This window comes from Chiloscyllium punctatum, chromosome 4 (assembly GCF_047496795.1).
Source record: "Chiloscyllium punctatum isolate Juve2018m chromosome 4, sChiPun1.3, whole genome shotgun sequence".
In the NCBI taxonomy this organism is placed as follows: Eukaryota; Metazoa; Chordata; class Chondrichthyes; order Orectolobiformes; family Hemiscylliidae; genus Chiloscyllium; species Chiloscyllium punctatum.
In genome coordinates, this window is record NC_092742.1 from 84,745,169 (window position 1) to 84,770,913 (window position 25,745).

Below are 25,745 nucleotides of genomic sequence, written 5' to 3' on the forward strand. Positions count from 1 at the left end.
GCAGATGCTGGAGAGTCAGAGTCGAAAAGTGTGGATCTGGAAAAGCACAGCAGGTCAGGCAGCATCTGAGGAAGGTACCTGAGGAAGGACTTATGCCCGAAACGTCAACTCTCCTGCTCCTCAGATGCTGCCTGACTGGCTGTACTTTTCCAGGGCTACACTTTTTGACTGTGTGATGTAAATGCCAGGATAAGAAAGGAGTGAGAGGAGGGTGTGAGCCCTGAGGTGGGTGATCTCAGTCAGGGTGAGAACAGGAGCACTCAGATTGGCACCAAAATAGAGGGAAGGTGGCAGACTCTACCAGAAAGTCAGCTATAAATCTTTCTCTCTCAACTCACTGCTTTAATTTTCTTTGTATGGACAATATCACACTCAGTTATGAGGCAAAACCAAAATAATGAATCAGCCTCTTGCCATGCCCTGGATGATCCCCAAAGCAGATGGTACTTGTGAAACCGTACCCAAAGTTGGCACTACCCAAGGAGGGGATGTTGGGGACGGTTGGTGAAACTTCCTAATCCAAGATACAACAGTGAATGAATTTATATGTGTCGAGTGGCTCAACTTTATTCTTTTTCTGTCCTTGTTTAAATGCAGATACAAATGTCATCAGATACATCCAACTGGCAGAGATGAAACTCAGCAGATGCTCGCAGAAGGAAAAAGAAGCACTTTAAAGGCATTCAATACTGCAGGGGTAGGAGAGGACAACTGCTGCGTTGACTGGTGGGCTTTGTTTCGCCATTAAACTTTATTCTCTGGATTGGAAGCTTGCCTGCATGAGACGAGCTCCGGTTCCCCAGCTGAGGAACTGCAGAGCCAGAGGCCATTTGAAGTTTGGCATTTTGTGTGGCCAGAAACGGATTGGGAAAAGATCTTGAGGCTGTGACGTCATTACAAGAATTTCGGCAAGCTTTGTTAGGAACTTTGTTTTTTAAAATTGCATCGCTTGTTGAGGAAGGTAACGTGTTTAAAAAGTTCTTTTGTTTTTAAATGACTGTTAACAGAAGTTTACAGAGAAACTGAAAGCGGGAGTAGTTTACCACTCTCTGTGGATAGGGAGAGAAGTAAGTTTGCAATGACACCACAGCAATCTCTCAAAATGGCCAACTCCAGATCTCCTGATTGAAAACTGGCCAAGGGAGATTATCGTCAAACAATTGATTTGATGGATAGCATCCAAAACATTTGAGCAGAAAGCAGTCCTGTATATTTGCACTGCCATTTAGCCTTTACTCATTAAAGTTTTAGCAATTTGAAGGGAAGGTTGAGAGTTGCTGCTCGTAGAACCTGTTTAGAATAATACACGTGAATTATTATATTCAGATTTTAAGAAGTACCTGTACAGTGAGGGAACAAGTATCTATAACTATTATCAATTTTGATAAACATGCTTTAAATTTTAAAAAAATTACTTTTATTGAAGTGGTATAACACAAGTGTTGAGCATGCTAAGTGCATTGGCAAAAACGAAGTGGAAGAAGAGCACAATAATTGTTTGCAATTACCCTGAGATTATGTTGCAGTGTGCAAAATGCATAATGCACTTGTCTAGAGCTTCTCTATCCATTATTTTAGTGGAGATGTTGAACAATTAAGACAGAAACGTGCACTTGGTAGCTGGAGAAATGGGAGAGAGAGAAATGTATTATTTTTCAACTAGAAAAGAAGATGGATGTTTTTAGGTCTCACTGATAACCATTTGTTTCCATGGTGATAGAGTCCATTAGCAACTGCACAGAAAACATAGATGTGTGTTCTAACACAGTAGACTTTGAATATCTTGGGACCTGAGGGTGTTAATATGTATCTGCTGGTTGTGAGACTTTACGTGTTAGTCAGTGCTCACAATTTCATTAATAAGTCATTGACTTTGAACAGTTGTTTAAATGATTTACTAGGAGACGGTTTCTATTCTAACAGGCACATTGCAAAAGAGAGTGGAAGCTGAACTACTCATTAATAAAATTGCAAGTGCCAGGGCAAATGCTGCACTTGTCAATTTTCAAATAATTAGATAATGGATTCAGCTCTTATTAGCCTATGTTGTGAACAGTGCAAGCAATATCTTAAGACAGTGCATGGAAGAGTAAAAGTATGTGTTATAGGATAAGAAAGTGTTGGAACTGCACAGTGAACATCTGAAAAATAAAAGATAATATTGTATGTGGTACCAGAGCAGCTGGGTATTAAAGCCATTCCCCTCTAATTTCAAATTTCCAGTATTTATAAATTTGTTTTCTCCAATTGATACAATGAGCATGTGTTATTAGAGGGAAATATTAGAGCAAGGTATTTGGAAAATTTATACATCAAATGACACATCTACCCAACAATCTGGAAGAATGCCCAGGTTTGCCTTGTGCACAAAAGCAGGACAACCCATCCTTATCAGTCTACTCTCCATCGTCAGCAAAGTGATGGAAGGGATTGACAGTGCCATCAAATGGCCCTTGCAAAGAAATAACGCGTTCACTGATGCTCAGTTTGTATTCCACTTGGGCTGATATCATTACAGCCTTGGTCCAAACATGGACAAAACAGCTGAATTTTCAGAAACTCGGTGAGAGTGATTGCCATTGACATGAAGGCTACATTTGACTGAGTGTGGCATTGAAGAGCCTCAGCAAAACTGTAGCTGATGGGTATCAGGGAAAAACTATAGTTGGATCATGTCTGGCACAAAGGATGATGGTTGTGGTTGCTGGAGGTCAATCATCTCAGCCCCAGGGCATCACTGTAGGAGTTCCCCATGGTAGTGTCCTAAACTCAACCATCTTCAGCTGATTTAAGAATGACCTTCTTTCCATCAAAAGAAAAGAAATGGGATGTTCACTGATGTCTGCTCCATGCTCAGCATCATCGACAACTGCTTGAATTCTGAATCAGTGTCCACATGCAAGATCTGTACAGTATACAGGCTTGGACTGATAAGTGGCAAGTAACACATCTCCAATGACAGAATTTAATCATCGTCTTGTGATGTTCATTGGCATTACCATCACTGAATCTTTCATGGTCAACATCCTGAGGGTTATCATTGACCAGAGACTGAACTAAACCAGCCAAATAAATATTGTAGCTACAAGATAAGCCAGAGGCGAGGAATCCTGCAGTAAGTAATTCACTTCTTGACTCCCGACAGTGTCAGTCCACTATCTGTGAGGCATGTTTTAGAACTGTGATATATACTTCACTTGCCTGGATAGGTGCAGTTCTCTATTAGTGGGCGGCACGGTGGCACAGTGGTTAGTACTGCTACCTCACAGTGCCAGAGACCCAGGTTCAATTCCTGCCTCAAGTGACTGACGGTGTGGAGTTTGCACATTCTCCCCGTGTCTGCGTGAGTTTCCTCCAGGTGCTCCGGTTTCCTCCCACAGTCCAAAAATGTACAGGTTAGGTGAATTGGCTATGCTAAATTGCCCGTAGTGTTAGGTGAAAGGGTAAATGTAGGGCAATGGGTCTGGGTGGGTTGCGCTTCGGCGGGTCGGTGTGGACTTGTTGGGCCGAAGGGCCTGTTTCCACACTGTAAGTAATCTAAGCTAACTCCAAGAGTCTCAACACTATCACAACAAAGCAGCTGGCTTGATTGACACTTCATCTAACACCTTCCACAATCACTCCCTCACCACCAGTACTATTGGCTACAGAATGTATTATCTACAACGTACATTGCGGCAATTGTCCAAGGGTCCTCTGACATATCTTCCAAACCCAAAGGTTTTATCATCTGGAAGAACAAGGGCAGCCAAAATATAGGAACCTGCAAATTTCTGTCCAAGCCACGAACCATCCTGACTTGGAAACACATTGCTATTCCTTAAATGTAGCTGGATCAAAATCTTGGAGCTCACTTTTGAGGGGCACAGTGGGTGTCGCTCGAGCCCCAGGGCAGCAATAGTTCAAGAAGGCAGTTCACTACTACCACCTCCAGGTCAGTTAGGGATGGGTAATGGATGTTTGCCTACCCAGTGATGCTGCACCCCATTTGTGGTTTTTTTTTATTGTTATGCTAGATTAGGTGGTATGCCTGAGTAATCCCAGTATTAGTCATTTTGAGGCCTGGCTCAGAGTTAAGGACACTACGACTGCATGAGAGCTCATGATATTTCTACCTGGTTTCAAGCTAGCTAGTGCGATGGCATGATTTTAATCATGTTATGTAGGGAATGAAGGCGCACATTGAGATCCCAAAATAAGAGACTGGTTAATCGATCATTTGAATGGGCTAATTGAGGGAGGAATCTTGGAGGACACTGAGCTTGTTGATCTAATTGAACTTTAGCTTAATGCCTCATCTAAAGGACATCCCACTAATGATACAGCACTCCTTTAGTGCTGCCTTGGGTCACTAATGTCTTGAACCAACATACACCTGACAAAAAATTGAAAATGTCAAGGTACCACTTTCCTACAGTATGCCCTTTTTCTTTTAAATATAATTATGAGCATTCTCTCTCTTCTGAGAAATCAGTAAGTTCTCAGCATATAGTTTAAGTCAACAGATGTAGGCTTTGTTGAAGAAACTGCTTGGAGAAATTATTGAATTTGACAAATTGTGAGGGAGCTAAATTACATCAGCACTGATACAGTGATCAGCTGGGAACATTTCAGTAAGTTCAGATGTGGCTATGTTGATGCAGCTTCCTCTGCTGTCAGACTTGATAACAACTTCTGAAAAATAATCACTAAGTGCGGCTCACCTAATTCCGAGTGATTTATCATTACCACTGGTGACAAGGTTTGCTTTTCAACAATGAATTAGGTCACAAATCCATTTATTCAATACAACAGATTGAAGCACATTGAAACAAATAACGTCTATTTGTTCCCCCACACTTACGAAAATTGGGGGATGTCTTGAGTCAAAGTAATTGCTCTGGTCTGCTATAACTCTATACAATTCTGCTTGAGGGAATCTCAGTGCCCATTGTACATGTTGAGAAATAGTCTCTTGTTAATTTACTTTGCTATGCTGAAGCCTCGGTATTAGCTGTTACTGATAAACCAGATCTTTCCACATCTTTTGCTATTTCCTGGTTAGTTTCAATTTCAATTTGGAAGAAAAATTTCAAAGCACTTAATTCTGACTCAAGGATAGGTTACAAATCCCAAAGTACATAAAAGTGTGGCGCAGGTAAAGTGGGAGGTGGAGCTAATAGCTACGTCACACTTGCTCAATTTACTCAATACATAGAAAATAGGTGCAGGAATAGGCCACTCGGCCCTTCGAGCCTGCACCACCATTCAATATGATCATGGCTAAGCGTGCAATTTCAGTATCCCACTCCTGCAAGGGCTCCATCCAACTCCGTCTTGAATATATCTAATAAACTGACCCCAACAGCTTTCTATGGTAGAGAATTCCACAGGTTCACAACTCTGAGTTGAAAAAATTCTTCCTGAATGGTTGACCCCTTATTCTTAGTCTGTGACCCCTAATTCTGGACTTCCCCAAAATCGGGAACATTCTTCCCTCATCTAGCTTGCCCAGCCCCATCAGTATTTTATATGTTTTGGAGTTATTCCCCAATCCCCATCCAATTCTTCTAAATTCCAGTGAATAGAAGCCCAGTCTTTCCTCATATATTGCATACAGTTCTGGTCACCACACTACCAGATGGATGGGGATGTTTTGGAGAGGGTACAGAAAAGGTTTACCAGGATGTTACCTGATATGGGGGATTTTAGCTATGAAGAAAGGTCGGTGGACTGGGTTTGTTTTCACTGGAAGGCAGGAGGTTGAGGGGTGATTGGATAGTATTCGTAAGATTGTGAATGGCATGGATAGAGTGGAAAATATGAAGCTTTTCCCTCGGGTGAAACACAGGTTCAAAGTACGTGAGGGGTGGGATGTTTAAAAGAGATTTTCGAGGCAAGTTTTTCACACAATCGGTGGTGAGTGCCTGGAATGCACTGCCAGAGGAGGTGGTGGTGGAAGCAGACACAATAGCAGCATCCAAGAAGCACCTGGACGAATACATGAATAGGAAGAGAATAGATGGATACAGATCCTGTAAGTGAAGACGCTTTTAGTATGAAAGAGCAAAATGTATCAAGCAGGCTTAGAGAGCCAAATGGCCTATTTCTGTGCTGTATTGTTCTTTGCCAGTCCTGTATGGTTCTTTGCCCGAGAACCAGCCTGGCACATCAAATCTGGAGGAGTAGTTGAATGAAGAATGCTCTCCAGGGCACTTTTCTCAGCATCTGGGAGAGACAGAAAGTGAGAGAGCACTAAAAGCAGAAATTGAGAGAAGCTGACTAAAATAATGGCCCCACGTCTTGTGGCTGTACCTTGAGGGCAGAGAACAGAGTTCCAACAGATCCGAACTCAGTTTATGCTGCTTCTAGCCAATAGCTAGGTTAGGCACTGCATTGCAGTTAATTTTAAGGCCTTTGCTGTACTGAGACCACATGCTGAAAGAGAAAACTCTGCCTTCTAATGCTAGCGCATTAAAGCCATCTGGCAGCCACCTCAACATGAGTGACTCCTTTCCCCAGACAAAAATCCACCTTTTTACTGAGTTAAGCTAATCCAACTCCCTCATTTTTAGTGTTAGAAACTAATTTACTTTAGGTTGGTGACATTTGGGTGAAAGCAGGATTAGGCTCATCTGCAGCAAAAGTAACCATCTGGCATTATATAGATAACCATTGGGAGATCATATCATATTGCCAATTTTTTCCTGTCTAACTCCAAACTCTCAAAGTCAGTGCTGGAGTTGACAAAATCACATAGACAAGGGATTGGACCTGCACCTCTTCAACTCAACTGTTCATTAATGACCTCGGAGCAAATAAATTGAGTATTGAATATTTTCATTTTTTTTCCAGTTCTCAAAATTTCCAGAGGTCTGATGATTCCAATTATTTGTTCTTCATGATGCCTCATTGATTTTCAACCAGGCCAGTCCTCCATATAGTGGCCAGGCTGTAGATACAAGTTTGACGTAACCATAAATATTAGTTATACATCATGGGAAAACAAGATAGTGTGATAATTTAAACTTAAGTGTGTGGTTTTTTTTGTTTATTCTGAATTGTCCCAAGTTGCACCATCTCCTATGTATCTACCTGGGGCTTTAGTGATTGGAAATGGGCTGATTTGGAGAGCTCATCTGACTTGCTGTCTTCCTATGCCCTATTGTAGCTATAGCATATGTCATAGAACAACATTTTTTTGTTACCACAAAGGACTGTAGGAGATTAATCATAGCATGTGATTAGTGAAGGACATGGTCAAGTCATCTCATGTGATCTCTTGATTTTAGCACAACAGCCTCAACATTTCTGAGCTACTACATGTGTTAGAAATCTGTATCCTAATTTAAGTTAGTTTTGCCTCCAGTGCATGATCAAATTTGTGCAAGACTTAAAGGAGTTAGAGTATCAATTTAGGAGTCACTCAGAGATGTTCAAAAAGACTGCTGTGCTCTTGGACACTGTCTTTATCAGGAGATATTGGTGTCTAAACAATTTGATAAAATGTCTTGCTGAGGAGAAATGTTTTCTCTCATTGAAGTAAATCTCTTCCCTATACAGCAGTCTAGGTAGGGTCATTGACTATTTTTAAGACTGATGTAGAGAGATAGTTGACTAACAAGTAAGGCAACCATTATTGGGGTGGATGGAAATGTGGAATTGAAGCCACAATCAAATCAGCTATAACTTCATTGAATGACTGAGCAAATTCAAGGGACTGAATGGCCTACTCCTAATTTGGATGTTCACAGGAGAGGAAATAATTTAGGCCGTTTATTTTGTTTTAAGATTCACTTAACTCTAACAATGGTTAGCTCCTTAATTGATAAAAAAATCTAATGGCCTTATCAGCACTCATCACCAAGCATCCTTCACTAATACTTCATAAACCTGTGATCTCTACAATGCAGGAGGACAAGGGAGGCAGACGCTTAGGACCACTACCTCTTGAAAGTTCCCCTCCAAGTCATACATCATCCTGACTTGGAAAATTATTGCTGCTTCTTCAGTGTCAAAATCCTGGAAGTCCCCTTCCTACAGCACCTTGGGCGTAATCACTCCACATAGACCATAGTAATTCAAGAGGTTGTCTCACTGTTAGTTTCTTGAGGGCAATGGGGAATGGGCTTGAAATGATAGCTCAGCCAATGATAACTGACTACTTCAGTAACATCACAAACCCCGAGTCTAAGGGTAGTTGATTAAGGTCTCATTTTTAAAAGTAAAGCAAAGCTTAATTCCCAAATCCTTAACTGATTTTGTTTAAACTGGCAGGCATAGGGCAATTGTTGGAAATGTTTCTAAGGTATATTTGCTCAGTCATTCTTCAGCCATGATTGAATGGAAAAGGTAAATTTACTTGAACAAGGTGGTGATGGGAGCTCCTGTCTCTGGTTGCACAGCAATTAATTACTCTTTGATTTAACAAGTATGAGTCTGTCTTAAGGTATTTGCATAAACTGGCTTACACAGCATATAAAGTATGATAAGATCTGAGGACTTCTATTTTCAGCAATGAGTTCACAAACTAAGTGATTGCTAGACAAAACCCAGCTCTACAGTAAGCTTTTTCCACTGACCACTCTCTTCTCCAGGAAGAAAAGTGCTAGAAAATGCAGTCCATTAGAGCATCCAAAAATTGACACTCAGAATTTTCACACAGATCTTTACTTAGTACATTTGGCCTCTGAAATTGGCCGTACTGAAAACAGGAAGAATTTGGTTATATCTTAATAGAAATGGACTTATGCCATATCAATCTGTAATACCCAAGTGAAAATTGAGCATTAATTCAGTCTGTCTGAGTTAACAGGCAAAACCTAAAAGCAGCAATTCATGTAGTATTGTGATCTGGCAGAGTCTGTTTTGTTCTTGGTGTGTTGTGCGTAACAGAGCTGACTCTGTCACCTTTTACATCATTTGCACCCAAACTGGCAGTGAGGAATGGGATTCATTTACTTTTGGGATCCATAGACCGTGGCATCCCTTATTACTATCTCACTAATCATGAAGAGATGTCAGATGTTACTGTGAAAAAGTGGGTGATGGTGTTGACCATAGCTGTGGGGTACCTTGTAGTCTTGAACTGGGACGTGCCTTCTCTCCAAGGCTTTGTGTGCGTGGCTACAGATCAATCGTTCAAATCTCGAGGGTTTTGCTTTCCTTTAATGGTTTAAGTTGGCATACTGATCTCAGATTGTAGTTACTGACAGTGCACTGGCCTCAATGGTTAGCACTGCTACAGAGACTCTGGATTGATTCCACCCTCGGGTGGAAGGCTGCATGGAGTTTGCACAATCTCCCCATCTCTGTGTGTGTTTTCTCCCCCAGTCCAGAGACGTGCAAGTTAGCTGGATTGGCCATACTAAATTACCCATCGTGACGAGGGATGTGCAGGCTAGGTGGATTAGCCATGGGAAAATGCAGGGTTACAGGGATGGAGTAGGGTCGGTGTGGACTTGATGGGCTGAATGGCTGGCTTCCACACTGTAGGAATTCCATGAAATTGGTTTGCTGGAGCCCACCCCTCAGTCTTCGCTTTGGCCTTTGGCATAAAAAGCACATCCACGTCCTTTTAGCACAGATTTGGGCTCAAACCTGATTCCTAGAAATATTGAGAATCTACTTGATTGAGATCACAGAAAATAGAATTATTTTGTTTGAGAAAGCGGACTGGTGTCTGTGCCTTTGAACCGTTACCCAAACATGAGCGAGTGCCCAAACGTGGAAGAGAGGAGAAATAGTGGACGTTTAAAAGGAAGGAAGTTTAAGGTTTGCTGTTTCTCGGCCAGGTCAGCGGATTTTGGTCATGAAGTTGACCGAGTGGGTCAGAACACTTTGTAACACACAGCTCCTTTACTCTGCTCAGATGCAGCATTTCAGGACAGTTTTGAAGGGGAAAAAAAAAACCATGGCACGCTTTTTCCTAGGTCCCCAGTCTTCTGGCTGCCATTAAATTGGCCAGTTTAAGACTGGAGTTGTGCAGTTTGCTCTTGGACAGCAGGAACCACCTTGACCCTGATACACACTGGCTAGCCGACAGAAGAAAATCTCAGTCCTTTCTCTGTGGAATTTAAATCGAGGTACAGAAACTCCAGGGCAGGCAACAAACACATGGCTACCCGTGTTCTGATAGAGTGGGAATTCTTAAAGAAAAAATGTTCCATGCGAGAGAAACATCAGTTTTAGGGCGACACTGATTGCTTTTTACAAAAACTGCTGCCTCAGCCAAAACACAGACGATAAACAAAGAAACCATTTAGTCCAACTACGACAGATATCCATTAGCTACATAGAAAGTAAAAAGGGAGAAAAGAGTGTTGAAACCAATTTTCGCCACAGCGGAAGAGATTAATTGAATTAAAAGCACTCAGCTGCCTGTCTCTCTGTCTTGCATCAGCATGTTGTTCTTATCAGTAAGCTCATTCGGTCGTGGGGGCGAGCAAGCACATTTTTACTAAAATGAAAGGGCAGTGGTTCTGTTGAGTCAGTACATTTTCACATTGCTGCAGTGTAACAGTCTTTCAATTCATTTAGCGTAAGAGCTTTTACAATGTTTTGGCATTCTCCTCCCTACTCTCTCTCTCTCTCTCTTTCTTTGTTCATGCCATGTGTGTAAGATATTGTCTCAATTTGCAACAATGTCAACAAATGGTCACATCTGTTTTCCTCACGCATGGTGTCTGGAAGCACCTGTTTTGGCGACAAAACCGAGGAGGGGGGGTTTGACCAGATTTATTCATGACAGTTGGGACAATGAAAGTGAAAACTCGAGGAAAAAGCAGAGTGAGCATTTAAAAGTAAAACCTCATAGAAGTGTTTCACACTTTAAATCAAGTTTACTGACCTTCACTTGGTCAATAAAACCAAAACAAGATGTTGCTTTTAGTGACTCGAGCCCTTCATTTGGTACTTTGGGAGGCACGTACTCTACCTAAGGTCCAAACGAAAGTGAAGATCACCGTCAAATCTAAGGTATTATTGCTTCAATTTGTGAAGCACAGTTCAGTTGGAATCGATACTGAGTTTATTTACAAGGACATTTTGTGTTTCTGCCTGGGTTGATATATTTAGCCACACGCTCAAATCAGCAGCTGGACTGCTCATGATGTGGAATCTGAAAGCTGTTCGAGCTATGCAGGTGCTTAGAGATGATCAAAACAAGAAATAAAATTGCATCCATCTGAGGGAGGTCAAGCTGAAGCAACATATGCAAAACATGATATGATTTCCTACGAGAGAAACACAAAAACCTGGCATGGATTTCCTCCCACCCCCCCGCCCCGACGAGGAAGACAATATGTGACGCTGACGTTAACATTTCCTCAGGGTTCTCTTCTCCACCCACGAAGCAGACAGTGAGATCCTGCCCCTGCCACCACCCCCCGTGCTCCTGGTGAACACGCGACTCAGGAGTAAGCCTCCTGCCCCAGTGCAATGTCTGTCAGGTCCCAAAGTTCCACTGCGGGGATGGTCACTGTTTGGACTGTGGGGTAGCAGCAATGCTAGTTAGCCAGAGATGGGAGGGAGGGGTAAGAAAGAACTGTGTTACTTCTATTGGGTTCAAGAGACCTATAAAATAAGGATCTCCTCACCCTGTAGTTCAAGAAATGAAAAGTGGCACCCTTCAAATGGGGTCCCTTCCTCCACCCATCAGAAAATTGTTACAAGAGGGTGGGAGGAAGCCATTAAGTGGCCATTAATTACCTCAATTGACCCAAGGGCAGCAGGGACATCTCACACCTTCCTCACCAGATGATAAGTTATGGTCTATTATCCTGCCCCAGAGGTTCATGTCATTCTGGGTCATTACATTGTTGAATATTTTATATCCTTCCATTCTCATTACCCTTCTCTAGTGCAACATCTATCTTAATCATTGAGAGGGTGACAACACAACTGCTTCCAGGTCTTTACCATGAGTACAGTATAATTGGCCATTTACAACTCCCAGAGGACCACACTATTTTGGTTAGGAGTTAGAAAGATCACAGTAGTCATCAGAAAAATGCATGGACTTAAAGCAATATTGTATTTTCCACATTCCTCAAGCAAAATTATGTTGTCATTAAATCTGTCTCTGACAAATTACAAAACCATGTCTTCTATACTTTAAATATTCTGACCATTGATGAATATAATCTGAAGCCGTGTTCATATCCATTGATCTAAGATAGATGTGATCTCGAATGGGTTGTAAAATACCAAAAATCTAAACCTGTGTCAGACTTGCAAAGACTTCACAGCGTTGTGGTATTTTCTAATCTTATATAAAATGGTCTAAGCTTATAAACTCAGCTTGAAAATAAAGTTGTAAAACTGCAATGGTAAATATTTATTTTAAATCAATAATAGGGCTCCTGCCTGGTTGATTTTCCTTAGCCCAGATTTGACCTCTTCCAGGAATCGAGCCATCTTCAAAGCTCTCACATTACTGCAATATCCTTCCTTCACAAGTCTTAGTAAATGCAAGCCAGTTCAAGGAATGGGACGATTAAGGTTGGCTAGTCAGTTATGTGGTGAACTTGGTCATTTCAAAGGCTCAAAATGGAAATAACAACTAACGACTTCTGACAGATTTCATCACCGTTTTGTAAAATTGCCCTATAATCATTAACTCTGCTGTTACTACAATACATTTACACTTGATGGAGTAAAATAATTAGATTATTTTGTTTGCATTTTGTACTTGTGCAATGTACATATCTGCATCCTTTGGATAATTTGTGATATTTTCTATACATTGGTGTAAGTACACTGATTCATGGGAATGATTGAATTGCCACAGCAGAAGAGATTAATTGAATTAAAAGCATTTGGCTGCCTGTCTCTCTCTTGCATCAGCATGTTGTTCTTATCAGTAAGCTCATTTGGTCTTGGGGCTAGCAAGCACATTTTTAATAAAATTAAAGGGCAGTGGTACTGTTGAGTCAGTATGTTTTCTGCAATCCATGCTATTGCTTATAAAGGCACCCTCGACCCTCTCTCTGTTATATTCAGTCAGACTGGCTTAGTTTATTGGCAGCACTGTGTACAGAATGCAATCAGTCTGGCTTAGAGTGAGTAAGTAATGGCCATTTTGGTACAATGTCATCTCCACTACCTCATGTCCCTCCCACCTCCATTCCCCCACTTGTCAACTTTGCTTCACGAAATTACCAACCTTAGCCTTTACTCCCCACACCACCATTCCCCCCCCCCCCCCCCACCACCCCCCAACATGTCCCTCAGCTTAGCTTCCTTCTGACATTACCTTCCTCTGCCATTACTTTACCTTCATCATTGAAACTATTCCCTTCTGGCTGTTGTTCTAAACTCACACTCAAGGCGTCCATCTAGTGACAGAGGTTGGTCAGTGCAAGGACTCTATATCTCGCTGCACTCACTATAGGTTTCCACTAGATGGAGTGTGATCAATCTAGAAGTACAGGTATATTTTTAAATATTGTACGGGGTAAACTGTGTTGTATTTCCTTTGTAGTTAGTGATATATGTGTTGTCTGGAGTCTCGTAAAATATTTCAGCTGTTCATGAATGGTAAAGTATTTTAACTTTTTTATTCCAGGCATAAAATATCCGAAGGAACATAACTCTGACTTTAACATTGATTTGTATGAGAGTCTGATACTCACTTAAAGTCTTTTCTCTTAAAGGCACAGTGGAGTGACACATTACTGTAATGCTCCAAACAGAAGCTGTACTTATTGGGATACAAATAAAATACTGCTAGGGTACAAGATTTTCAATTTGTGTTTTGAAATAGTTTTTGAAAAGCCCATTAGTACAGTGACAAATTCAGATTTTATCATAATGTCCATACCAAAATATCCACGTGCTAAGGTTTATAAGGACACAATGGTATTAGTAGCTGTCCAGATATTAATGATTAGGAAGAGTAGGAACAGCTCACTCAGTTGAATTCCAGCTTACTTGACTCACATTTATACAGCTTATTCTTGTTGAGGACTCTAACGTGTACAACAGACTGCACATCTATTGTGCATCTCTGTTCCTGATGAAGGGCTTTTGTCTGAAACGTTGATTTTCCTGCTCCTCGGACACTGCCTGACCTGCTGTGCTTTTCCAGCACCACTCTAATCTAGACTGCACATCACCAACCTATTGGAGAAGGAAAATCATTGACCTTTGTTGAACCAAGATGTTGTGTTTTACAATTGATCTTTGGACACCTGAATCCTCAGTGATCAATGAACTGCAAGATCAAACATCTTCATTGGAGGAAAAGGAGGAGGGGGTAAAGAAGGAAAGTAGTTCACATTGAGTCATTGCATTTGTTGAATATTTTATATTCTTCCACCTCATTACCCTTCTCTAACGGAACATACATCTCTCTCATTGGGAGGATTGTGACATGTTTGCTTTTGGATCTTTACCATTAGTACAATATTATTGGCCACTGGGAGGTTTGGAAAAGTAAACCTTTCACCATGTTGAATGGCATGGAATGGTGCATTTCGACTGAAATGTCCAAACAATGGTTGACAACTGGGGTTGATGTCTTAGATATCTAGAATACTAAGATTAATCATTCTGTCTCTCTCTCTCTCTCTCTCTCTCACACACACACACACACACACACACACACACATACACACAGTTGTCTTTTATTTTAAAGTGGTACATGGTAACTATACAATCCAGTCATTGAAAGCAGCCATTTTGGTCAGACAACCTTTTAGAGATTTCAGGGAAATCCTGCCCATTACAACTGGAGGTCAAAACAACACTTTCTCTGGTAACACTGTCAAAAATGAAACACAATTTGAGTTCACTGTTGCCTGTATAGTTGTTCATCATTTTATTTGTAGCTAAGGCAGGGAGAATCTTAAATTGGGACAAACTATTGTTTCATAGAGGGAAATTAGAGTTGTAGTAATTTACCTCTTCAATCATGGGATGTCTGTTGCTGGCCAGGACAACATTGATTGCCCATCCTTAATTGCCCAGAGGGCATTTAAGAGTCACCCACATTGCTGTGTTGTCTGGAGTCACATGAAGACCAGACCAGGCAAGGATGGTAGACTTTCTTCCTTCAAGATCATGAACCAGATGGATTTTTCCCTGACGATCATCAGTAATTATTTAGCTGCTGTTAACCAGCTTTCTATTCTAGATTTTTAATGAATTGCAGTTTCATCACCTACCATGTTGGGATTTAAATCCAAATCCCCCGACCTTAGCCTGGAGTTCTAGATTGTTAGTCCAGTGACATTACTACCACACCATCTCCTCCCTTCCTTCCTACCTCACGAACCTTGTAAATTTTATATTCCGTGTTTATCTCTAAATGGATGTTATCATGGTTTAAGCTCATATGTGGATCCCGTATTGAGGGCTTAATATGATGGTTTTCTCATGACTGCTATTTGCAACTGGAATGACTGCAACATATCTTTCCTCCAACAGTGTAACCCAAGACAAACATATAATTAGATTTAAGTTATTTAACACTACTTTCATAAGTGGATTTCCTATGTACTGGACACTTTAATCTGAACCCAGGTCAAATAACCCAAAGTTTACATAGAGTAAGTGGCATCAATCAGGAGACAGGCAGGAAAGTTCATTGACTATAGTTTTGTGTTGACTTCTCCTTGCAAAGTCTGGTCAGTTGTATTTATTGATATTTTTAAAGGGCAGCTAATTTTAGAACAGGTTTGGGTAGATGAAATGTCAACGAGCATTTTAGTAATTTCCTTTCCCCGTACAGTATTGCATAAAGTTCTCAGCTTTCAGACTGAACAATAGGACATGAAGTCTTTTCACCTTCTTTAACAACAATAATGTAACTGAAGATAAGAATTCTCCATTGAAAACAGCTACTGTGGTTTGAGGGCATGGATTTACCCAACGTCATTCTGTAGAAAAGCACAATTTACGTCACAGAATGAGGCCACGTGGCCCATTTGATCTTTGCTTATGCTTTATCCAGAGTATCCTCCCACTGTACCTTCTTGACTTCACTGTTTCAGTCAATCTTTCCTTTCCTTCATCCCTTGTGTTTTTTTTTCTAATTTCTGCTTAAACACCAATGATATTCACTCAACCACTCCAGGTGCCTGCATTTGGACCATTCTCCAAGTGAATACATTTTTCCCCAAATTCCTTATTGGATTTAATAGCAAGTATCTTTCATTTGTAACCCCTTTGGTGACACAAGATCAGAAAGACTGGATGCAAGTGATAAATTCTATTTATGCCTCCATTAGCAGCACTACAAGCTTCTCTATGTTGTCAAATAGATCCAGCAGTGTTTAACTTGCGTGTATTTTGGAAGGATGATCTTAGAGTGCGACATTGTACAGACAGAATTGGGCTGATGGGTCAATTGACCTTTTTGTTTTGTTTCCCTGGTGGATTAGACAAAGAAAACCAGGAAACCAAGAAGCAGCAAGGAGATTGGGAAGCTATCTTGAATAATGAATGTCACCAATGATTTGGGATTTTAACTAGAATCTGCAATTTGAGGGCGATTTGTTTAAGGTGAGAGGGGAAAGATTTAAAAAAGCAACTAAGGAACAACAGTTTCATACAGAGGACAGTGCATCTATAGAACCAGCTACCAGAAGAAATGGTGAAGGCTGGTACGGTAACAATTTAAAAGGCATCTGAATGGGTACATGAATACGAAGGGTATAGGTGGACATGGGCCAAGTGCTGGCAAGTGGGACTAGATTACTTAAGGATATCTGATTGGCATGAACGAGTTGGACTGAAGAGCCCATTTTTGTGCTCTATGACTCTCCAACATTATTGAAGAGTCCACCCAGCACAGCACTCCACAATGCACAGAAACTGATTTGAAATGTTGCCTTCCATTGTAACGGGGACCATCGTGGTCTCGCGTTGGTGTAGAGTTTCTTATTGTTGTATTCAGGCTATTGTTGCATTCTGGCAGAGGTCAGAGAAGGGCAGAAAAGGGATCTGTCTGTTTCATGCAAAGGACTACTTCAAAAGCTTACTTCAAAATGAAGTCAAACCAGCCTTAAGTTAGTTTTCTTTTAAAGTTTGTTCATGAAGTGTACGTGTTGCTGGTTAAGCCAGCATTTATTGCTCAGAGGACATCTAAAAGTCGATCGCACTAAAATGTATCTGGAGTCACATGGATCAGATCACAATTACAGATTTCCTTCTCTAAAAGGTAATCAGATTGTTGTAAAAATCAATCAACAATTGCCATTGTTTGGGAAGTTATGACAGACTGTTTCTTAATTGACTTCATGTTTCACCCTCTGCTGTGGTAGGATTTGAACTCATGTCCTCAGAATGCAAGTTCTAGACTGCTGGTTCAGTGGCATAATAACCTATCTCTCCTAATACTGTGGTATGTTTATATGTGACCATCTCCCTGCCACATGTGGGAACCTCTGGGTGAAATTTCACAATTTATTAAAGAGGAGGAGTGGCTGAAGCTGCAAGGAGTTTTTAATATTTTACTCAAACTTATTTTAAAAGTATTCTATTCAGTAGCTTAATCTAATAGTATAATGAGCAGTGAGTAAATTGTCTGTAAAGGTTAGTGATTTTTGAGAAGATTTGTAGCTTAGGTTGATGATAAGTATGTAAGCTTGCTGAGCTTGAAAGTTTGTTTTCAAACATTTTGTCAGCATACCACCAGCGCTTCACCAGAGAATCACTGATTATGTTACCTAGAATGTTAATTAAACATCTGAAAACAAACCTTCAAGCTCAGCGAGCTAACTTACATACCGATTGTAAAGGCTTGTTGCAAAGATTAAAAAGAAACTTCAATAATTCTACATTATTAATGCAAAAATTAAAGAAATGATATCCCCTTCTGTCCATCCAGTTGCTGCACACACCATGACTTATCTGCATTACCATGGATCAGCATCTAGCTTGACACATTTTTGTTGTTCACTTCTTTTCTCTTTATGTTCTTTTCTCTCGGCCAATTATTCTCACACGTGTGTGCACACGCCGGATTTAACATGGACCAGGTACTCCTCCCAGGCAGGCAGATATATGCAGCTTAGTGGGAACATTGCCATGAACTCCAAACAACTAACAAGGAAGATTCCTGTAAAATTTCCATGAGACACTCTAAGGTAATTGGGCAAATCTTCAGATTACGATTCCTCTTTATTGAGTCCTCAGAAGATTAAATTCCATTGCTCTCTTGTGGCCTCAGCAGTGTGGAAGCCACTACAGTGCTCCCTTTGAATATTGATCATCCCAGTCTGTATTGGAGTCTCAATACTTATCCTACTAATCTTGTTCTACTTGTTAAAGTTTCTGAATACTTCCTGTCAGCAACGTCATGTTGACCCTGACTCTCATTATGAACACATGTCATTTATCCTCCCCAGTGGAATGTAGTACATTAACACTGACGTCAATATGTCATGTCCAGTTTTTAGGTGACTTGGAATGATATTGAGAGGGAAAAGTAATAAGAATAACGTTTCAGTAAAAGGCGGTATAGTGCGGATGCTGGAATTCTGAAATAATCAGTGCTGGAGTAACTCAGCAGATCTGGTAACACCTATGGAGAGAGAAAAAGAGTTAACATTTTGAATTTGGTGTGACTTCTTTAGGGCAGACAAGGAATTATGTTTTGCAGGCTTTTTGGATGGGCCAGAGTTGGCCAAGTCCACAAATCACATTCACTCACAATGTATTTTGCAGTGCAGGAAAAATAAAGTTGTTTAACCCAACACAAGCATTGATTGTGATCAACAATAAGTGACCTGGCTGTTTTATAAAAGCTGGATGTTGTGTAATTGCTTTTAGAGATGATTTATCCAAACCTGAGTTTGCCCTTGCTGCTGTCAGTGTCTTGATACTAGCTTCAGTAAAACTAGCTTTTCAAGCCAGGCAACATGTTACATCCTCACTCTACACTCACAGGAAAAGGTATTTAAATTAAATACTTACTAAACCCTACTTTAAACAGCAGCAATCTGCTCAGTGTTGGTTTACATTTATATTTGACCACACCTTCCTCCTGAAGATGAGACAGGAAAGGTAAAATGAAGACAGGGAAGATGGTGAAATATAAATATGATCCTTCACCACCGTCATCACAACTCCTCTCACATTTTGTTCTCCATCATCATCTTCTCTCTCATCACCACCTTCTCTCCATCATGTCTTCGTTGACAGCATCCCTTCTCTGTGTAATATTCAGACAAAGTGCCATTATCATTCACGAATGATTCAGACTGGGACAGGCAATCCAAGGAGACTTTGTGGGGCAGCTGAAGGAATTGAGCTATGGCAGGCCATGCCGTTTATAGTACCCTTGCAAGTGGTCTCACTCTTCTCTCATGGTATCGGCAAGAAATCAGCATTCATTATTAAATCCTGCAAGCAGCAAATTAATTGTTCTTTGTCACTGTTACAATGAATTATCCATTGATAAATTTTGCAGCTAGAATTGGGAGTCAAGAAGATTTTTATATCCATTAGTACTAGCTTATGTGCTTTTACATGATACTCTGGATAGGAAGCCACATTAGATATAGATTAAACATTCGGGCATGTTAAGCTTCTACTTTAGGAACAGTATATACTTCATATCTACTCGGAAATAGTGAAGGTACATTTCTTTCAATCGTGGTATTTTCCCATCAAAATGTGCCATCTCACAAGGTATTTGCTGGGACACATACACCCTGAACCATTACCAGTTTGGTAGTTATTTGAAGTTTCTGTGGCTTTTAATGTTTGATACAGAAGCAATATGTTCATGGGGGCAGCCCAGTGGCTCAGTGGTTAGCACTGCTGTCTCTCAGCACCAGGGACCCGGGTTCAATTCCAGCCTCAGGCGACTGTCTGTGTGGAGTTTGCACATTCTCCCCGTGTCTGTATGGGTTTTCCTCCGGGTGCTCCAGTTTCCTCTCACGATCCAAAGATGTGCAGGCCAGGTGAATTGGCCATGCTAAATTGCCGACAGTGATAGGGGTGAATATAGGGTAACGGAATGGGTCTAGGTGGGTTACTCTTATTGTCAGGGATATTCCCAACACATTGCCATCAATAGAATGTGCTTTATTTTAAACATTTAAAGCAGGGCTTCCCAAAGTGGTACCATGAGCTAAACTCTTGAGGTCCCAAACTAAGGCAGTAATGGCCATTATGAGCTTTACTGTTGTAACCACTGAGCTTCTAATGGAGTCACAGTGGGATAACATTTCAGTGTTTAATTTCCAGAACATGCTGGTTAAACAAATTAACTTTAAATTCCTCTGTGTGCCATTTTAAACACGCAGTCATTTAGATTTTTTTTTAAAAGTGAACATTGAAATGTGTACAGAAAGAGATTTAAAGTTGAAATGTTAAATCAATGCACTAAGAATAACAAGCAGTGTAATTAAGTACCACACAGTGTGATTACCTAATTAAGAGCAATTTCACAAATACCAGACGCAGGCCACACTCGACAAAACAGTGTTTCTTACAAAGACGTTAAGGTGCTTCTTGAATAGGTTGGGTGGAATTTGGTGAATATGGGGGCATTCAAGAAAAGATGGGGCCGATAAATGAAGGCCAACCTTTCTCAACAGAGAGCAAGACTATGGGCAATGTCTTGCAGCTAATTAATCATGAAGTCCCAGGAGCTTCACATTGAGGAGAAGGATGCAGCATTGAATGCGAATCCTCCCAGAACCAGAACTAATGCCCCATGGAGAAACATCACTCCAACGTTCATGATATCTCTCAGTCTCTCAGACATCTATCAGACTTCAGTTCTATCAAGGCATTTGGTGTGGATTTGGTGCTATTGAAACTTTAGCCTGGATAAATTAAACTGATTCTTTGACAGAGCAGGCTCAAAGAGCTGCATTATCAACTCCAGACCCCCTTCTTTATGTCCCTCTGTTATAAAATTCAACTATTTGCCTTTCTGTACTGTTCTATAACTTAAGATGGGCACCTTTCAAGATAGATCTATTAGAGCCCTCTGTGCTTTCTGCTTGACATGCAGGTTCTGCAAGTTAAATAAGTGAATAAAGATAGAATGCAGTTTGTTAAATCATTGGAAACATTGTAAGTAGGTCCTTTTAAATAATACCATGGTGTTCAACAGTTCAGAATATGCTGTGGCTTTTATCACCAGGATTTCAGCAAGTATATGTTTGGCAAATTTTTATTAGTGTCTTCTAATACTCAAACTATTTCTCTTGGCTTTTTCAATGCACTTTTTCATCCCAAGTCTAATGGCTTATGTATTAGAAGAAGAGGTTTCAGTTGATGTGTTTACTTGGGCACAGTGAATGAGAGGCCTTACCTACACTTACATATGTCATCTGTGAATCAGGAGAACTCCCGGTAGTCCAGCACTTTAAAAAGCCCATTGACAGCAGACCAATTTGACAGAAAGTCAGACAGAGGCACCATTCGTTTAGTTGTGAGAGATATTTGGAGAAACTCCACTTCTCTTTACAGATGCTGCTGAACCTGCTGAGCTAATGTTTCGGGTCCAGTGACCCTTCTTTGGAACGCACACACGCCGAGATATCAATGCTAAAGATTTTTGAAACCATTAACTCATTTTCAACAGGGAGTCTTTCAAACAACTTTCTTTCACCTCCTTTTGAAGCAGATGCACAAAATGTTGAAAATACTCAACAGGCTAGGCAGTGTCTTTGGAGAGGAACAGAGTTAGTCTTTCAGGTCAATGATCTTTTGTCAGGACACTCCTTTTCGAGCTCACTTGTCTCATGACATGCTGCTGAATTCTTCCTCCACTGTCTGTCTTTCTCTTCCCCACAACACTCCCACATATAAAAGCTGAAATCAAAAGTAAATATTTGTGTCATAACTTGGTCATTGCACTGGAACCTAAGAAATGTTGGAAGAAAGGAGTGTGTGGATATTGCTGTTAATTTTAACAGTGCCATCACAGGAAGTACAATTTAAAATGTGCCTACATCCAAAGGCAAGGGAGATGTGAAAGGAGTGTCAACCATGACCTTGACCACTTCCCTGCTCTTGCAAGTTGCAGGTTAAGAAAGGAGAAAAGATTTGCAATTATATAGCATTTTTCATGATCTCAGGATACCCCAAAGCACTTTGCACTTAATCATATCCTCTTGGCATGTATTCACTGCTATAACATAGCAAATGTATCAACCGATTTGCATGTAGCAAGCTCCCACAGGCAGCAAAGAGGCAAATGGCCAGATAATGTGGGTTTTCCTTAAAAAGATGGTGTTGATTGAAAGTTCAGCAGAGGCTTTGGGGCAGGTATTCAGTCTGTCCTGTTTAACCAGGGAATGCTAGGTATCAGGAAAGGGAACAATATTTACTTTTGATTCAGCTTTTACAAACTTTTTTTTAATTCATGGAAACAAATGCTGAAAATAAAATTTAAAAAAGAAGGGGAAGTCACTTGAATGACTTTGGGCAGATTTGGTAAATTGCAGGCAAGTTCCATCACCGGGGTAACAAAGGAGAGACAAGCCTCACTTAAGGTGATGGGCCCTTGGGGTCGGTCAGGCGGGGAATGGGTGATGATTAGGCGTGAGGGGGATGGCGATGAGACAGTTAGCAGCGTCTGCTGGTGGTGACCATCGCTCAGGCTGTAGTTCCTGGGGAAAACACACCTCAATGGCAAAAGTTGGCGAAATCTTGTTTTAGGCAGCCAGGTTTAAAAACAAAATCGGTGGAAGGAGGAAAATTTGTTTCTGCGACAATAACCTTTGGGTGGCCCATATAAGAATGCAAGTTAGGGAGGCTTTCACCACCCCTTGAAACACATTGGTAGGCTTTACAGGGCTGTAGCTCCTCCTATGGTGCAGAAGATACCAAGGGAGGCAGGGGGTGGGACTAAAACGTTCACCTAAGTGGCTCAGTTGGCTTCCACATGTCCGAAGCACTAACTTTCCTGTCAATGGTAATAAGGGCAAGGCAGTGGGAACACAATTGGAGAAAAATCCAGTACAACTCTCGAATGACGCATATTGGTCCGATGCGTTTTTCATACCTCAGACCAGTACAACAAGTCATTCATTTCCAAGTATTACTGTTTTTGTTGTTGTTCGAATTTCCATCTGGATTCCAATTTTGCCAGGCCTCCCGTCTCCCAGCCTGCCCCTAAAGGATCTGGAAAAATCCAAGCTCAAGACTGTCAGTGGCAGAATAGGCAAAGTTAGGCAATTGCCTCAGTTGTATCCCCATTAGCAGAGCAGGTGGTACCTCAGCAAAGGTATTGCCGTTTTCAGAAATACTGTCTGCTGTGGTACACTTTGAGTGTTGTGATTTGTACAAGTGAGTGCCTAATTTACATAACCGGAGACAGTGGACTATTAATTCAGGGCCAGTCTTAAAACAACTACTGGCTTTAAAAAAAACTAAAGCTTATAATTTAGTTATACGATGTATTATTTAATATGCAAATATTTTGCAAGTTTGTAAAAATACCGAATGTGCGAGAATTTTGGGGTACGGGGGCTTTGTACGGATAAGATTGTGTAATGGAGAAAACCAAACTGTTTGCTGTAAATTTGGATGGTCTGGCAGCACTAATTTATTAAAATAAAGAACTGACTGTGCAAAAGAAACCAATTTGAGGACAATCTCATATTTCAGTGTTGACTACTTCTCATTGCTCAGTATGCTTTTCAAAAGAAAAAAATTAAAATTCCAGCCTTCTTCCCAAAACTTGCCGCAGTTTCTTGGCCACAGTTCCATCCAGGCTGAATTGCTCCTGAAACCCCTATCCACAAGGTATTGCAGCTCCATCAGCAAGTCCTGCTGCAGAGAACCCGAAGGGAGTGAAAGCAATAATGAAACGCATGCATCAGCCACTGCAGCTAGAAGCTGAAACCACTCACTGGTTATGTCAGCACAGAAAATGATTAATAATCCTTTCCATATTGCTCAGTCATGTGATTTACTATCTTAGGAAGTTTCAAAAATATACTCCCTTCAGATAATATTACAGATTAAGTCAACAGATACTACATATATTTTCATTGTGTTTTATATGAAAGGATGACTGGGTGTAACAGTGTTACATCCCGATAAATGACCTTTAAAATTTCACACAACGCTGTATCTCTACACATTGCATAACATGTAGCTTGTCCAAACTGTGGATTTAGACATGTAGTAAAAAAGGTACACACTTATTCACTCTTTGACTGGTATACTATAGAAACACAATTGGAAATACTTTGGAGATTTTGAAATTCTATGCTTGGCCCAGATATCTGGCATTTTGTGGTTTCTACTAGAGCTATTTTTAAGAAAAGACATCCATCATCTCATGTTTGCATCGTTTCTATTCCATCACAGGAGAATGTTGCTCCAAATCATTGAATTCTCATTTGATGCTCATTTGAAAACTTCCATCATTGATAGCCCTCTAGGTAACAGTTAAGCTAAGTTTGCATGTTAATCCCTCAGAGTAGAAAATAGTTCATCACAAAGAACAACAAGATTAACTTTCTTTTCTCTTGTCTAGATTCTGCCATTGTAAATGCAGAGATGTGTATTTTCTCCACACTGTCAACCCTCCACTACCTCATTGAACAGTTCGTCCCAAACTACCAACTTCCTCCATCTGACTCACTTTGTACACCCCTTGAAGGCCTCGTTTTAATCTGCCCACCTCCTTGGAAACATCTCATCTGTTTAACCTGCATAAGATCTGTGTTATATATTTTGATGTTGGAGACTTTTTAAAATCTAAAACATCTAGTCATAGAAGCGTACAGCACAGAAACAGACCCTTCGCTCCAAATTGTCCATGCTGATCAGATATCCTAAATTAATCTCGTCCCATTTGCCAGCATCTGGCCCATATCCCAGTAAACCTTCCTGTTTATGTACCTATCCAGATGCCTTTTAAAACGTTGTAATTGTATCAGCTGCCACCACTTTCTCTGGCAGCCCTTTCCATACACTCACTACCCTCTGTGTGAAAAAGCTGCCTCTTAGGTCCCTTTTAAATCTTTCCCCTATCACCTGAAACATATACCTTCTAGTTTTGGACTCCCACACCCTGGGGAAAAGATCTTGACTATTCACACTATCCTTTGTAGCCTAGACCATGTGTAAGAGTGACTTAATGGATGGGTTAAGCACCACATCATTCATTGGTAGATTCCCTTTGGTTCATTATATCAATAACGATCCGGAATAGAAATCCTCACACTTCAAGAAGTAAATTGTAGTTCTAGAGAGGCATAGAAGAGTTCATCTATTACATTCCCCAGCTCAAGAGTACTCAGGCATGAAGGCTGGCATCATGACCTCACCAATATTCACTCTCCTTTTTGCTCACCACAGCCTCTATGTGTTCTCTCACTGATTGCCAACTCCACCATCCCAACCTCCCACAGATGATCAAAGCATCCCTTTCCTTCTCAAGTTTTAGTCTTCAGACTGGTCTTTCCAAGGATTGTCCCCAAACCTTCCAGCTACTGAGAGGGGCAATAAGAGAAAAATGTATTCGGTTTTGGTGCTGGTTTTGGTGGCGGCTGGTTTTGGTGGCAACTCTGCTCCAGGTCTTCCCTAGTTTCGCCCTCACACAATCACACTCCACGAATGCTCTCCATAAATATTGTGACTTGGTTTCACTAGCAAGGTGAAAACTGAAGGCAGCTTTTTCACAAAATTGTACTATTTCATCTAGGAATGACAGTTTAAGGCACTATTAAATCTTCGTTTGAGATGATGTAGCAAACGACTTAGATCTGATCAATACAAAAACATAATAAGATGAGAAATAGAGGCAGGAATAAACCATTTGGGCCCCCTACACCTTGCTG

The 25,745-nt window shown here is 40.7% G+C and overlaps 1 protein-coding gene across 1 annotated transcript in view; it reads left to right on the forward strand.

Moving 5' to 3' along the window:
- LOC140476495 (tetratricopeptide repeat protein 9A) overlaps positions 1–23,517 on the forward strand; it is a 94,298-nt gene extending 70,781 nt beyond the window's left edge. Inside the window, exon 3 of the mRNA XM_072569203.1 lies at positions 598–23,517. Coding sequence (XP_072425304.1) covers positions 598–677 — 80 coding nt within the window. The 3' untranslated portion in view covers positions 678–23,517. The remainder of the gene's footprint in view (positions 1–597) is intronic.
- Positions 23,518–25,745: the final 2,228 nt, after the last annotated feature.